This window comes from Triticum aestivum, chromosome 2D (genome assembly GCF_018294505.1).
Source record: "Triticum aestivum cultivar Chinese Spring chromosome 2D, IWGSC CS RefSeq v2.1, whole genome shotgun sequence".
In the NCBI taxonomy this organism is placed as follows: domain Eukaryota; kingdom Viridiplantae; phylum Streptophyta; class Magnoliopsida; order Poales; family Poaceae; genus Triticum; species Triticum aestivum.
In genome coordinates, this window is record NC_057799.1 from 301,053,244 (window position 1) to 301,069,866 (window position 16,623).

General features: G+C 45.6%; 1 protein-coding gene across 2 annotated transcripts in view; it reads left to right on the forward strand.

The window, feature by feature from the left end:
• Positions 1-2,892: 2,892 nt before the first annotated feature.
• The window catches only part of LOC123052832 (protein YABBY 1), a 70,691-nt gene continuing 56,960 nt past the window's right edge, over positions 2,893-16,623 (forward strand). The window contains exons 1-2 of one of the 2 annotated variants that reach the window (XR_006425112.1): positions 2,964-3,133; positions 3,268-4,766. Coding sequence is in view for 1 of the 2 variants with exons in the window: in XM_044476178.1 (XP_044332113.1) it covers positions 3,062-3,133 (72 nt within the window). In the remaining variant the exon portion in view is untranslated. Of the gene's footprint in view, positions 3,134-3,267; positions 4,767-16,623 lie in introns of those variants that run through there. The other variant, XM_044476178.1, reaches the window with a different exon arrangement.

A 16,623-nucleotide genomic window follows, 5' to 3' on the forward strand; every position in this document is an offset into this window, starting at 1 on the left:
AGAGAGCCGCCGCCGTCTCGGCTTCCTGAGCATGACACAAACCCTAAGAAAACTCAAAGGAACGACTAACAATGAAGCCTTCCTGCCGGCCCTTGCCAGGATCCACCGCGCCCCCATGGCCCTAGGGCCACTGGAGATGAGGCGGACCTGCGGCAGCGCCGGAGAGAGGCACGAACCCTAGCTTTGTTTTGAAATAGGAGGAGGCGGTGGCTGAGTTGCTTCACAATTTGTCATTATCCATGGACAATTAACCCAGAATTAAACTACAAACAAAAGATGGTAGGTCCAGCAAAGTCAGTAACGTACCTAACGGTAACACAACAACCCAAAACAAAATGTATTATTTTGAAGTATACAAACAAAGCAATTCACAAGTTGTGGCTAGCCGCTTGCAATTGGTAGCTTGTTAGTCACTGACACCAGATACCTGCATGGACAATTTTTTTTGCGAGAAAACTTCCGATCTATTCATCTTCAATCATGATAGTACAACGAACACCATGATAGTACAATGAACTATCTGAATTGGAAGATCCATTTACTAAGGAAGATATTGACAGAGTCATATAAATCTGCTGGACCAGATGGTTTCAGTGCAGCCTTCCTCAAAAACTTCTGGGATATCATTGCCACAGATTTCGATAAGCTTATTGAAGATTTCCACTCTGGTCAGATGAATATACAGAGTATCAATTACTCCTTCATAACCCTCATTCCCAAGAAGGAATTTTCCTCAAGACCAACTGAATTCAGGCCTATCTCATTGCTTAATTGCACTCTTAAGATCATTACTGAATTGCTGGCCAACAGATTGCAGTAGTACATTCTCAAAATGGTTCACAAGAATCAATATGGGTTTCTCAATAACAGATGCATCCAGGATTGTTTGGCTTGGTCATATGAATACATCCACCAATGTCATCAGAGCAAAAAGGAAATCATTCTCCTGAAATTGGACTTTGAAAAGGCCTTTGATATGTTGAAACATGACACCATAATTGAGATACTACAAGCCAAAGGTTTTGGAGCCAAATGGATTTCGTGGACTAAAATGATTTATGGCACTAGTTTCTCCTCTGTCCTACTCAATGGAGTTCTAGGGAAACAATTCTTATGTAAGAAATGAGTTAGGCAAGGAGATCCATTATCACCTCTCATCTTTGTGATCGCTTCTGATGTGCTTCAATCTATCTTCAATGAAGCCTACCAGTTTGCCATGATAGAATCTCCACTCATCCACAACTCTTGTCTAGACTACCCCATTATTCAATATGCAGATGATACTATCCTGGTGGAAAAGGTTGATACCAAGCAAATCCAACACATCAAAAACTTACTCTTGCATTATGCTGGTTACACTGGGCTCAGGGTGAACTATTCAAAGTCTATACTGATCTCAATCAACACACCTATTGAGAAGATGAATGAACTCTCCAACCTTCTAGGCTGCAAGATTGGTACACTACCCCACACTTATCTTGGTCTACCTCTTTGTCTTACCAAACCTAGAGTGGAGGACTTTGTGCCTATGTTGAACAGAATTGAGAACAGATTAATGGGTTGCTCAACCATGCTATTTACTGGTGACAAATCCACTACACTGCAAGCATACTTTAACAACAGAGCTATTACATTAGAGAAGGACAACTAGACTTATGCATGGTCAGAGCCCAAATATTCATCCATGAAAATGTACAAGGCCATTAAAGGGGAAGGCACAACACACAATATCTTCAGACTGTTATGGAAAACAGCATGCAGGCTCAGGCACAAGATTTTCTTTTGGCTGTTAATCAGTGACAGAATAAGCATGAGGAATTTAATTCAAAGGAAAAGTATGTATCTGGAGGATTACAACTACGCACTATGTTCAAATGCCACTGAGGAAACAGTAACTCATCTCTTTTGGGATTGCCAATTTGCCTTGAGGTGCTGGAATTCCATCACTCCTAGTAAACAAAGAGGCATTTCAGTATATGATGAAGTTCACCTGATCATGAACAAAATTCCATCGGCTAAAAAAATACAGTACAACGAACACCAGAAATAAAAAAAAAACTTACATCTAGATCCATACACTACCTAGCGACGACTACAAGCACTGAAGCGAGCCGAAGGCGCGCCGCCGTCATCGCCCCTCCCTCGCCAGAGTCGGCCACAACTTGTTGTAGTAGACAGTCGGGAAGTCGTTGTGCTAAGACCCCATAGGACCAGCACACCAGAACAGCAACAGTCCTCGATGAAGAATAACGGTAGATCAAAAGGATCCAACCTGAAGACACACAAACATAGATGAACAACAACCAAATCCAAGCAAATCTATCGAGGATAGATCCGCCGGAGACACACCTCCACACGCCCACCAATGATGCTAGACGCGCCACCGGAACGGGGGCTAGGCGGGAAGACCTTTGTTACATCTACAGGGAACCGCCGCCGTCTCGCCTTCCTGAGCAGGACATAAACGCTAAGAAAAATCAAAGGAACGACTAACAATGAAGCCTCCCCGCCGGCCCTTGCCAGGATCCACCGCGTCCCATGGACCTAGGGCCACTGGAGACGAGGTGGACCTACGGCGGCGTCGACGAGAGGCACGGACCCTAGCTTTGTTTTGGAATAGGAGGAGGCGGCGGCTGAGTTGCTTCACGATTTGACATTATCCATGGACAGTTAACCCAGAGGTAAACTACAAACAGAAGATGGTAGGTCCAGCAAAGTCAGTGACGTACCTAACGGCAACACAGCAACCCGAAATAGCATGTATTATTTTCAAGTATACAAACAAAGCAATTCACAAATTGTGGCTAGCCGCTTGCAATTGGTAGCTTGTTAGTCACTGACACCAGATACCTGCTGCCCCCGCGGCTGCATCCGACCTTTTCTCCTCCCACTCAGGCGCGCTCTCTCCTCTCTCTACATAACTCAAAGGACAGAGGAAATAATTCGGCTATGTTCTCCCAGATCTTCCATATATAGAGCATAAGAGGCATCGTTCTGTTTACACATATATCTTGCGTTGCTTCCTCCCCCTCTTCGGTGCTTCGAGATTGCAAGGAAAAAAATGTCATCTAGCCAGTTCGCCTCGGAGCATGTTTGCTATGTAAACTGCAACTATTGCAACACCATCCTTGTGGTATCACATCCCCCCCCCCCCCCCCCCCTCCTCCTCCTCTCTCTCTCTCTGTCTCTCTCCCCCAATTTGAGGCCATCTTTATTTATTCGGTACTGTTCGATTTTCTGAAGGGGTTAACAGCAGTTTTTTTTTAGGTCAACAGTTCAATTCATGTAGTTTTGGGGAACAGGCCTTCGCTGCACACTCGTTGCTACAATAATTTAATTTCCATCAAGTTGTACAGTATCCTTTTTGTCTTTTCAGTTGCCCACTTACATTTTAGTTTGAACATTCGGTGTTTTCAGTAAACTTCATAGTGCATCAATAAGGTAACACTGATGTTTTCCCTTCTCAATATTTTCACAACATTAAATATGAATACACGGATCTGTTCATACATATCATCAGCAACAAGTACTATATTACTGCGTCGATTTCTTTTGCACTGTCCATTTCTGGTTTGTTTTGCCTTCTTCACTTTGGGCAGATGTACCATTTTTTCGGTAACAAATGGAAAACTATTTCTCCTTGAACTATCTAGTTTTGTTCTTTTTAGTGGTGCTTTACTTGGGATTAGATCCATAGACTATCTCGCGTGCATAACTGGGATTAGCCACTACCCTTTGATGCAATGGTTTTAGATAGCAAATTATATCTCAATTAATTTGGTCTTATCTTCACATATAATTTCGCAGAAATGTTCTGCACAATGGCAGGTTTTCATGCTTTCTAGAACTAAATAAACTTATCCCTGTAGATCAAGAAAGATACAGAATGTTTCTTCATTGGATGTAATTTGGGAAGGAAACCTGCTGCATGGGATAATAGATTTTCTGAGAGTAACGCTTTCTTTTTGAAACAACGAGCCTCCTCGATTTCCATTCAAGAAACCGCCATAACCTATTTTCTTTTTGTGTATACATTTCTGAGAGTAATAAATAGGAAATAATCTTCATATGTTCCTTGAAATATAATTTTTTTTTTCAAGTCAAGACTAGACATGCATGCGTACAGGCTGCAGCTGATTAAATCCTCTTTGACCACATATTTGTTTAGTTTTTCATGCGATATTACCCAGTACCGCTGCTTTACAAGATAGCTTAGTTTGAGCCGTTACTACTTTAATTAACTGATAAAATTTAAGCTGCCACAACCTTGAATTCTATCTCTCTCCTCTCCAAACAGAGTCATTCTGCGGATGTGGAGAGGGAAGTGGATCTGCTTGTCATGTCATTTTCCTCTTTCTCGATGTTTGGGCAGGTGGGGGTCTGTGTATGTGTCATGTGCTGAAAGAGAGGCTGGATCGAGAGAGGGTGGCATGAACTTTCACCTGTATAAAGTTTCCGCTACTTTTTTACGTTTTCATCATGCATGCCCTTACTAAGAGAGAGAGAGGATGTTGTCGTTTTCGACCAGAGATGTCATTGCCTGTCACCTGGAGGAGATGCCATTTGCTTTCTCATCATACATCAGGGTACGATATGGATATGAGAGCATCTCCAGCAGTTGCCCTCCAGAGCGACGCCTAAAGGGACGAGTCGGCGTAAAAAAAGCCTGAGGTGAGTTGGTCCTCAGTCGTCGGTCTCAGGACCGCCCCAGATGCGTCTAATATAAAAAAACGTTCGGCGAAGTTCGGTTAAACACGGCTAAATTTCGGTAAACTTTGGCATATATTGACATGTTCGCGACGCGGTACATAGCAAATATAACTAAAAAAAGAAATCGCTGAACGCCGAGTAGTCGCCGTCGTCACCGCCATCCTCGCCGCGGTGATCGTCGTCGGCCTTCTCCTCCTTGACGCGGCCGTCCCTGGTGGACCCCTGACCGGCGTCACCAACGCGGACTGGTGGCAGCGGCGCGTCGTCGTCGTCGTCGTCGCTGTCTTCGATGACGACGACTCCTCCTTCGTCGCGGCCCCGGCGGCGCTGCTCGAACCGCCGAAGGGCAGCGGACTGGCGCTCCCTCGCCATCTTCAGGAGTCCTTGCGCGCCCATTCCAGGGCCGCGTCGTCGTCAAGCTCCACGTCGCCGTACTCCATCTTCACGGCGGGGAGACCCGGCTCCGTCTTTGGCTTGACGAAGCGCGGAAGAGCCGACGAGGAGGCGCGCCGGCCGCCCTCGTTGATGACGATGCCTGCGCTTCGAGTGCGCCGGCCGAGCGGCGTCTCCGCCGCGGGCTCGGCCTTGACGCCGAGCAGCGCCGAAGAGCCGGAGGAATGGGAAGAAGCCCGTGAGGAGGAGTGCGAGGAGGACGACGAGGAGGAGCCGAACCTCCTGGGCATCCATTGCCCGCCGCGTCGGCGGTGGGCCGGGGCGGCCGCCCTCGCCGAGGAGGGTATGCCAGCGGCGGGTTGTTGCCGCCCTCAAGGTGCGTCAGCACGCCCTCGAGCGTGCGGCCTGGGACGCCCCACCACAGGTGGCGCCCCTTGCTGTTCTTCGTGCCGCTCACCACCGGCGCCCCGTTGGTGGACGCCAGCCTCTGCTGCTGACGGCGCTCGAAGTACGCCGCCCACGCCGCGTGGTTGTCGGCGGCGTACTGGGGGAGGGCGAGCTGCTCGATCTCCACCTCGGCGGCGAAGTAGTTGGGGCGCGCCACGGCGTCGGGCAACGGGGGAATGGGCACTCCCCCGTTGCTGAGCCTCCACCCCGTCGGCCCGGCACGCATGTCCGGCGGCACCGGGATGTTGGCCTCGAACAGGAGCCACGACTCCTGTTCGCGGAGCGAGCGGCGGCCGAAGCCGTTGGCCGCCGCCTCGTCGCCGGGGAAACGTTCGGCCATCAGGGGAGGGAGAGGGAGGGCTCGGCGGTGGCGCACGGGAGAGGGAGAGGGAGGGCTCTTGATAGAGGCAAAGGTGTCCCGTCTTTCGATGAGATGATGGATATCGCTTTGATGGAAGTCGACTTTGACGATCCGACTACGAACGTGCGAGGACGTCGCGCCTTAGCAATCGCTAAACCAACTCCGAGAGGTTATTGACCACGCCGGAGCACGATCAACCTGACCACGAGGGTCTGTTTCCTGCGAGCAAACGAAGAACAAGCAAGAAACTGAGATTGCAATCTGGATATTGCGAATATAAGATGAAAGCTTTATTGATCAAGGTGGGGTTCTGTGACGCCTTTGTCTGGTCGTTGAACACAAACGAAGTACGTGAAGTTGCAGCTATGGCGAACTTTTAATCTAAACAAATCCCAAAGTCTAAACGACGCCCTAAGGGCTGTATATATGGAGGAAGAGGGGGGAATTTCGTGGCCCTTGGGTAAGGGGTCCGAAACCAACCTTATCTCTTGTTTCCCCACACATACGGACTCTAAAAATAGCCTATACTCAAGTATTTCGAAATTACATGGGCCTGGCCCAATAATAAGGTGACGCAGCACCTAAAATAGCCTCTGGACGAAAGTTATGAAGTAGCATCTTGTATATTTCGTCCAAGGCTTCATGCACACATTATGGTGGCTTCATGTAGCGACCAGACCTCAAACAGTCTGTGCTGCTGTGCACCAGTGTCATTCCTGGATCAGAAATGCTGACACGCACAGTACAAATGGAGGATTTTTAACAGAGTAGCAATCACACACTTATTACAACGAAAATCTCAAGAGAGAATAAGTATGACAAATATGGCTTAAGGCCATCTAAATACGATAACAGCGGAAGGCTTCGAAGATAAGTGAGTCCATCAACTCCAACGGCATCACTGAGTATAAGACCACGACCTAAGGCACCTTACTCGTCGTCTGAAAAGTCTGCAACATGAAACGTTGCAGCCCGAAAACGGGTCAGCACATGGAATATGCTGGCAATGTAACACATAGAGAATAATGAACATAATAAGGCTATACTACATGCATATATGGCTGGTAGAAGGCTCTATGGTTACAGTTTTGCGAAAAGCCAATTTTTCCCTACTGCAAAGGAATAAATTTTATTTAACTATCATGGTGGTTGTGAAACATTGAGAAGGTACCTCCAACTCAATCCCAATTAAGTATCATCATTAACCCAACAAAATTAATTAAAGTAACATGGTGATGAGATTCATATGATAATCCAAGTACTAGATACTCAAGATGTCCATAACCGGGGACACGGCTAACCATGATTAGTTTGTACACTCTGCAGAGGTTTGTGCATTTTTCCCCACAAGACTCGATCGCCTCCGCTTGATTCTCGCACTACATGATGTTTGAGAAACGGATGACCGAGACACAGTCTTTCAGAAGCGTAAACTCTCTACTCCGGGTAGACCGTACCACCTACATCCCCTACATCTGCTAGTCTACCTCTTCAAGAGCTCACACAACTTAATCAACTATGCTAGAGCCCATAATAGCTTGTGGCTGCACACGGAAGTTTCTAGCATGAATAATCTCATGATCCCTTTGAGCCTGGGTGGCGGTCCATAGGATGATCACACGGGTACTCCGGGATATCCAAAAATACAGGCAGCACTGGGTTCTCCAGGTGCCTCAATCCACCCAGATGTGAGTTTTAGTTGCCACCTTAAGTAAACCATTAATTAACAATCTCACATCTGTCGTGAATATCTCTCAAACCCAATCCACGTCTACAAGCATAGCATAGCGATATAAGCAACGTAGAAGTAACTCCCAAGGGTTTGATAATAAAACAGGTAATAGGTACTACCTCAACTACTTCCCAATACCCACAATTTAATTAGATCCTAACCATGCAATGTTTGAGGATTGATCTAATGCAATAAAAACTGGGTATGGAAAAGTATGATCAAAGTGTTACTTGCCTTGCTGATGATCCGTGAAACCTAGAGATTCGAAGTAGCAAGCGGCGCACTCCGGGTACTCTATTGCAAACAAACAAGCAAACAATAAGTACTCATCTAATGCACAAGTAAAACTCAAATAAAGATCCAACCGGAAAGTTCAACTTAAGAACTCCGGTTTGCAAAAAGAATCAAATCGAACGAAGCAACGAAAATCAAACGGCGAGAGAAACAAGCTTCATTTACTAATCTGGATCTAGGTCAAATTTTACAGTAGCAAAAACTTGTTTGAGTAGGTTAAACGGAAAGAGAATTTCGAGACGAAACTCTAGGCGCTTGAATCGCCTGATTCCGATAAACGAGCGAAAAGTTAAACGAAAGCGAAGATCTGATTAGAAATCGCGATCTGGAATAATCGCGGAAAATCCGACGAAAAAGAAAACTGACGAACAGTTAAACGAACGAACGTTCGTTAACAACGACAATCCGACGAACACGTTCGTTAAAACGAACGGGTCGGTGAACGTTCTCTAATTAATAAAACCAGAAAAAAAAATAAACTGATCTAAAAAAACTAGGGTTTAGAAAAAAATTAAACCGAATCAGTTTTTTTTAAAACGGACTCGGCGGCTTCGGCTACCTCGGCGGGCAGCTCCGGTGGGGCGGCGAGGGGCGACGGCGCACGGGCTCCGGGGCGGCGGCTGCGGCGGCGGCGCGGGCGCTCCTGCGGGCGGCGGCGGGTGCGGGTTGGGTGGCGGGGTGGGGAGAGGTGGCGGGGCAGGGGGTATTCAAGGAGGGGGAGGGGGTGGCGTGGAGGAGGGGGCAAGGCGGCGGCGGGCGGCGTGCATGAGCCGGACTCGGCGGCGGCGCGCGAGCGTGCTCGGGAGGGAGACGACGACGGACAGGCCGGCCTGGCTCGGCTAGGCCTCGGCCCAGTCGGGCGCGGTTTTTTTTTAAATATTCGCCGAATCTAAAAAAATCGCAGAAAAATAAATAAAAATCCAAAAAATGTTAAAACAAATTTTCCCCGTCTAATTAAAATAATTAGAACAGATGAACATTTTCTTGGCCCAAAAATGCAGTTTTGAAAACGTGCAATTTTTTAATGCAATTAAAATTGCAAATAAAATCCGAATAAAATCCAATATTTGATTTTAATATTTTTCCTCCAATATTTCAATTATTTTGGAGAAGTCATATTTTCTCCTCTCATTTATTTTAATATGAAATATTTTTCGGAGAGAAAAATAATTAAAACCAAAAATCCTCGTTTTATTATTTGATAAAAATCAAATATGAAAAACCGGGAAAATCCCCAACTCTCTCCGAGGGTCCTTGAGTTGCTTAGGATTTATCGAGGATTTGCCAAAATGCAATAAAATATGCTATGCAATGATGATCTAATGTATAACATTCCAAATTGAAAATTTGGGATGTTACAAACCTACCCCCTTAAGATGAATCTCGCCCTCGAGATTCGGGTTGGCTAGAAAATAGGTGAGAGTGGTTCTTCCGTAGATCTTCCTCTCGCTCCCAGGTGGCTTCATCTTCCGTATGGTGACTCCACTGGACTTTGCAAAACTTGATAACCTTACTGCGGGTGACTCGGCTGGCATACTCAAGAATCTTAACTGGCTTCTCCTCATAGGTCAAATCACTTTCCAGCTGAATCGCTTCCAGTGGCACTGTATCTCTCAGTGGTATCTCAGCCATCTCTGCGTGGCACTTCTTCAACTGGGAAACGTGAAATACATCATGAACTCCTGACAATCCTTCAGGCAATTCCAGCTTGTAGGCAACTTCTCCCATACGTTCCAAAACTCTGTATGGTCCTACAAAACGAGGCGCTAACTTTCCCTTAACTCCAAAGCGCTTCACTCCTCGAAGTGGTGATACTCGAAGATAAACTCTGTCTCCGACTTCGTGAACTGTCTCCTTACGTTTAGAATCCGCATAACTCTTCTGCCTGGACTGGGCTACCTTGAGCCTATCGCGAATCAACCTCACTTTCTGTTCAGACTCCTTAATCAAATCTGGTCCAAACAACTGACGGTCCCCAACTTCGTCCCATAACAATGGTGTTCTACACCTCCTTCCGTACAAAGCTTCGAAAGGGGCCATCTTCAAACTGGTTTGATAACTGTTGTTGTAAGAAAACTCTGCATATGGCAAATTGTCGTCCCAACTAGATCCATAATCTAGCGCACAAGCTCTCAACATGTCTTCCAAAATCTGATTGACTCTCTCGGTCTGTCCATCTGTCTGTGGGTGAAAGGCTGTACTGAATTCTAGCCTGGTTCCCAAGGTTTCATGTAACTGATTCCAAAACTTCGAGGTAAACTGGGTTCCTCTATCTGATACAATGGTCCTCGGAACTCCATGCAAACATACGATTCTGGTCATGTATATCTTTGCCAACTTAGCACTGGTGTAAGTGGTCTTCACTGGGATGAAATGAGCTACTTTCGTCAAACGGTCGACTACAACCCATATTGAGTCATAGCCTGAACGAGTCCTGGGCAATCCCGTGATAAAATCCATGCCTAGTTTATCCCACTTCCATTCGGGTATCGGCAATGGTTGTAGCAATCCCGCTGGCTTCTGATGTTCTGCCTTCACTCTCTGACATACATCACAAACTGCTACATACTCCGCAATATCCTTCTTCATTCCGGTCCACCAGAAAGTATCCTTCAAATCCAAATACATCTTGGTATTTCCTGGGTGAATCGAATACGGTGAATCATGGGCCTCTTGCAAGATCAACTTCCTGATCTCCGGATCATTGGGCACATAAACGCGGTCCTCAAACCATAAGGTATCGTGCTCATCCTCACGAAATCCCTTGGCTTTTCCTTTGCTCAACTTTTCCTTTATCTCGTCAATCTCCTTGTCTGTCTTCTGAGCTTCTCTGATCTTTTCCATCAAGGTAGACTGAATCTCCAACGTTGCTAAATAGCCCTCTGGAACTATCTCCAAACATAGCTCGCGAAGATCCTCGGCTAACTCCTGGGGTAACTCTCCTGTCATGAGTGTGTTGACATGGCTCTTGCGGCTCAACGCATCTGCTACTACGTTAGCCTTCCCTGGGTGATAATGCAATCTCATATCATAGTCCTTAATAAGCTCCAACCATCTCCTCTGCCTGAGATTTAACTCCTTCTGCGTGAAAATGTACTTCAAACTCTTGTGATCCGTGTACACCTCACAATGGTTTCCGATGAGAAAATGTCTCCATGTCTTCAACGCATGCACTACGGCTGCTAATTCCAAATCATGCGTGGCATAATTCTTCTCATGGGGTTTAAGTTGTCGTGAAGCATATGACACAACTCTTCCTTCCTGCATAAGCACTGCTCCAAGTCCTCGACGAGAAGCGTCGCAATAAACTTCATAATCCTTGCGTTGATCTGGCAGAATCAACACTGGTGATGTAACCAATCGTTTCTTCAACTCTTGGAAACTAGCTTCACATTCCTCAGTCCAATTGAATTTGGTGTCCTTCTTTAATAGCTCAGTCATGGGTTTGCAATCTTCGAGAAATTCTCGATGAACCTCCGGTAGTATCCTGCAAGTCCAAGAAAACTCCGGATCTCTCCAACTGACGTGGGTGATTCCCAACTTGTTACTGTGTCAACTTTGGCGGGGTCTACTGCTATTCCTTCTCCGGATATAACATGTCCGAGGAATCCAACTTCCTTCAGCCAAAATTCACATTTGCTGAACTTGGCGTATAACTGGTGTTCTCTGAGCTTCTCAAGTACCAAACGCAAATGCTCCTTATGCTCTTCTTCATTCTTGGAGTAGACTAAAATATCGTCAATGAACACCACGACGAACTTATCCAAAAACTCCATAAACACTTTGTTCATCAGGTTCATGAAATAGGCAGGTGCGTTAGTCAGACCAAATGACATAACGGTATACTCATATAGCCCATACCTGGTGGTAAAAGCCGTCTTAGGTATATCCTGCTCTCGAATCTTTAACTGATGGTATCCTGATCGTAGATCGATCTTGGAAAATACCTTAGCTCCTTGTAAGCGGTCAAACAAATCATTGATCATCGGCAGTGGGTACTTGTTTTTGATGGTCACTTCATTCAATCCACGGTAATCAACAACCATCCTCAACGATCCATCTTTCTTCTCCACTAGAAGTACTGGTGATCCCCAAGGTGACGAACTTGGGCGAATATAGCCTTTATCCAATAACTCCTTAATCTGCTTCTTAATCTCCTCCAAATCTTTTGCGGGCATCCTGTACGGTCTCTTAGATATTGGCCCTGTGCCTGGCAAAAGTTCAATCAAGAACTCAATGTCTCTATCCGGTGGCATGCCTGGCAACTCTTCTGGAAATACATCCGGGTAATCCTTCACCACTGGTACTTCCTCCTGTACAACTCCTGATAAGGAATTCACTTGAGTCCTCTTCGGCACATGCCGGGATACATACTTAATCCTTCTTCCTTCTGGGGTGGTAAGCAAAATCGACTTACTGGCGCACTCAATGTTCCCTTCATACTTTGATAACCAATCCATGCCTAATATCACATCCAATCCTTGCGATTCCAATATTATTAGGTCTGAGGGAAACAGGTAGTTACCAATCCTTAATGGTAACCGTTCACACCATAAACTAGCCATATACTCTGCTCCTGGCGAGGTTACTAACATGGGTGACCTAAGGGCTTGGGTTGGCAGTTTATACTTATCCACAAATCCCCTTGATATGTATGAATGCGATGCACCAGTATCAAAAAGGACGAGTGCAGTAAATGACTTAACCATAAACTTACCTATTACTGCATCAGGCTGTGCTTCAACCTCTTCCACGCTCACGTGGTTCACTTGTCCTTTGTTGAAAGGGTTCGGCTTCTTCCCAGAGCTTCCATTGCCATTTCCATTCTGGGCTTCAGGACAGTCGGTTGCATAATGTCCAGTCTTCTGGCACTTGAAACAAGTAATGTGACTTAGATCCCTCTTGGCTGGGGTAGATGGGTTATTACGGTTCTGCCCGTTGCTTCCTCCATTCCCATTACCATTCTTGGGTCCATTATGGTTGTGCGAACTACCTCCTCCATGGGTATGCTGAAACTGTCCTCCCGGTTTCGGGGTAAAACGTGGCTTCTGCTGGGCTCCAGAATTATACTTCCCTTGTCCATACTTCCTCTTACGGTTTTCAATCTGCTGCTGCTTCCCTTCAATCATGAGTGCTCTATCTACCAACTCCTGGTAGTTGTTGAAGGTTGCTACCATTAGCTGCATGCTCAGCTCATCATTCAATCCTTCCAAAAACTTCTCCTGCTTGGCTGCATCTGTAGCAACGTCATCTGGTGCATAACGTGCTAACTTACTGAAATCCTCCACATACTGGCCTACGGTGCGTCCTCCTTGGCGTAGGTTGCGAAACTCACGCTTCTTCATAGCCATAGCTCCTGCTGAAACATGGGCTGTACGGAAAGCTTGCTGAAACTGGTCCCATGTGACAGTGTCAATAGGGTGTGTGGCTGTGTAATTCTCCCACCATGATGCTGCGGGTCCATCAAGCTGATGTGCGGCAAAACGCACTCTTTCCGCATCTGTGCATCCTGCAGTGGTCAACTCCCTTCCAACTTTGCGGAGCCAATCATCTGCAACAATCGGCTCGGTGCTGCTGGAAAACACCGGCGGATTTAGCCTCAAGAAACGGGCTAAGTGATCAACAGGTGGTGGTGGTGGGTTGTTGTTGTTGTTGTTGTTGCCTTGGTTCTGTACTAACACTTGCATCAGGGCATTCTGTTGCTGAATCAACTGGGTGATCTCCGGTGGGAAAACAAATCCGGTGTCGCGTCTCGGAGGCATCTGATAGGTTAGAAAAGATGAGAGTTTAGAATAGAATGAGGTCTAGAGAGAAAACACTACCCATATGCTCATGAGGCAAACACAATCAATATCACTCAATCAATTCAAACAAGGCATACAATCGATCTAACTAGCGTTACAAAAGTGCTTGAACTATACTATATATATGGGGGAAAACTACTACTGATATGGTGGTCTACTAGAAATTTTGATCAGTCGAAGACTCCATGATATCTGCTCCAGCTTCATCAACAAAGTCATCTTCACTGGGGTCCGAGTCGGTGTCGTCGATGATGATGTAGTTATCCGGGCAAGCGCATTCATCATCTTCTGCTTTTGGCACTGGATTTCCCATGAATACTCCAATCTTCTTCTCCAGGTCGTCATTCTTCCCTACTAGTGCGACGATTTCCTCCAAATAATCCTCGCGTGTAGCCTTGAGTTCTTCCTCCAGCTCCTTGATCTTCGTCAATGCCTTCTTCAGATCTATCTTGTCTGAGCACATCTGGTTCTCCTGGCGACGAATGTGTTGGTTTTGCTCCTGGATGAAAGCTGCAATTGATCCATCCTTCTTGGTGCTAATCATCTCCCATTGCTCGTCTCGGCGTCCACAAATCTGATAAATAGTATCCTTAAGCTCCCTGTGGTAGACTTCTCCAATGCGTCCCATAGAGATGTGGGCTGCCATGCTCTTCCCTAAACTCCAGGTTGGTGCTTCAAAAGCCAACTTTATAGGCTCAGTGACTGGCGTAAACGTCCTTCCTGGAACTTGAACTTGAATCTTCCAGCTCTCCTCTTCAGGTAATGTGGCGTTGTAGGTTCCGGTGATGCTTGGTATTCCAATGTTCAAGTACTTAGTGACTTCCTTCAAGTGTCGTCCAAAAGGCGTATCTTCATCTGGTTGCATGAACTTGCTCCTTGCATCCGCCATTCCTAAAAGAGTAGAAAGTGGAGAGGAGTCAGAAATGAGAAGAGAGAAGTGTTCTAGGGTTTAAGCTTAGTGGTCGTGTCCTACAGTCAGCGTGTGCTCTGATACCACCTTTGTAGCGACCAGACCTCAAACAGTCTGTGCTGCTGTGCACCAGTGTCATCCCTGGATCAGTAATGCTGACACGCACAGTACAAATGGAGGATTTATAACAGAGTAGCAATCACACACTTATTACAACGAATATCTCAAAGAGAATAAGTATGATAAATATGGCTTAAGGCCATCTAAATACGATAACAGCGGAAGGCTTGGAAGATAAGTGAGTCCATCAACTCCAACGGCATCACTGAGTATAAGACCACGACCTAAGGCACCTTACTCGTCGTCTGAAAATTCTGCAACATGAAACGTTGCAGCCCGAAAACGGGTCAGCACATGGAATATGCTGGCAATGTAACACATAGAGAATAATGAACATAATAATGCTATACTACATGCATATATGGCTGGTAGAAAGCTCTATGGTTACAGTTTTGCGAAAAGCCAATTTTTCCCTACTGCAAAGGAATAAATTTTATTTAACTATCATGGTGGTTGTGAAACATTGAGAAGGTACCTCCAACTCAATCCCAATTAAGTATCATCATTAACCCAACAATATTAATTAAAGTAACATGGTGATGAGATTCATATGATAATCCAAGTACTAGATACTCAAGATGTCCATAACCGGGGACACGGCTAACCATGATTAGTTTGTACACTCTGCAGAGGTTTGTGCACTTTTCCCCACAAGACTCTATCGCCTCCGCTTGATTTCCCGCACTACATGATGTTTGAGAAACGGATGACCGAGACACAGTCTTTCAGAAGCGTAAACTCTCTACTCCGGGTAGACCGTACCACCTACATCCCCTACATCTGCTAGTCTACCTCTTCAAGAGCTCACACAACTTAATCAACTATGCTAGAGCCCATAATAGCTTGTGGCTGCACACGGAAGTTTCTAGCATGAATAATCTCATGATCCCTTTGAGCCTGGGTGGCGGTCCATAGGATGATCACACGGGTACTCCGGGATATCCAAAAATACAGGCAGCACTGGGTTCTCCAGGTGCCTCAATCCACCCAGATGTGAGTTTTAGTTGCCACCTTAAGTAAACCATTAATTAACAATCTCACATCTTCGTGAATATCTCTCAAACCCAATCCACGTCTACAAGCATAGCATGGCAATATAAGCAAACGTAGAAGTAACTCCCAAGGGTTTGATAATAAAACAGGTGATAGGTACTACCTCATCTACTTCCCAATACCCACAATTTAATTAGATCCTAACCATGCAATGTTCAAGGATTGATCTAATGCAATAAAAACTGGGTATGGAAGAGTATGATCAAAGTGTTACTTGCCTTGCTGATGATCCGCGAAACCTAGAGATTCGAAGTAGCAAGCGGCGCACTCCGGGTACTCTATCGCAAACAAACAAGCAAACAATAAGTACTCATCTAATGCACAAGTAAAACTCAAATAACGATCCAACCAGAAAGTTCAACTTAAGAACTCCGGTTTGCAAAAAGAATCAAATCGAACGAAGCAACGAAAATCAAACGGCGAGAGAAACAAGCTTCATTTACTAATCTGGATCTAGGTCAAATTTTACAGTAGCAAAAACTTGTTTGAGTAGGTTAAACGGAAAGAGAATTTCGAGACGAAACTCTAGGCGCTTGAATCGCCTGATTCCGATAAACGAGCGAAAAGTTAAACGAAAGCGAAGATCTGATCAGAAATCGCGATCTGGAATAATCGCGGAAAATCCGACGAAAAATAAAACTGACGAACAGTTAAACGAACGAACGTTCTTTAACAGCGACAATCCGACGAACACGTTCGTTAAAACGAACGGGTCGGTGAACGTTCTCTAATTAATAAAACCAGAAAAAAAACCGATCTAAAAAAACTAGGGTTTAGAAAAAAAATAAACCGAATCGGT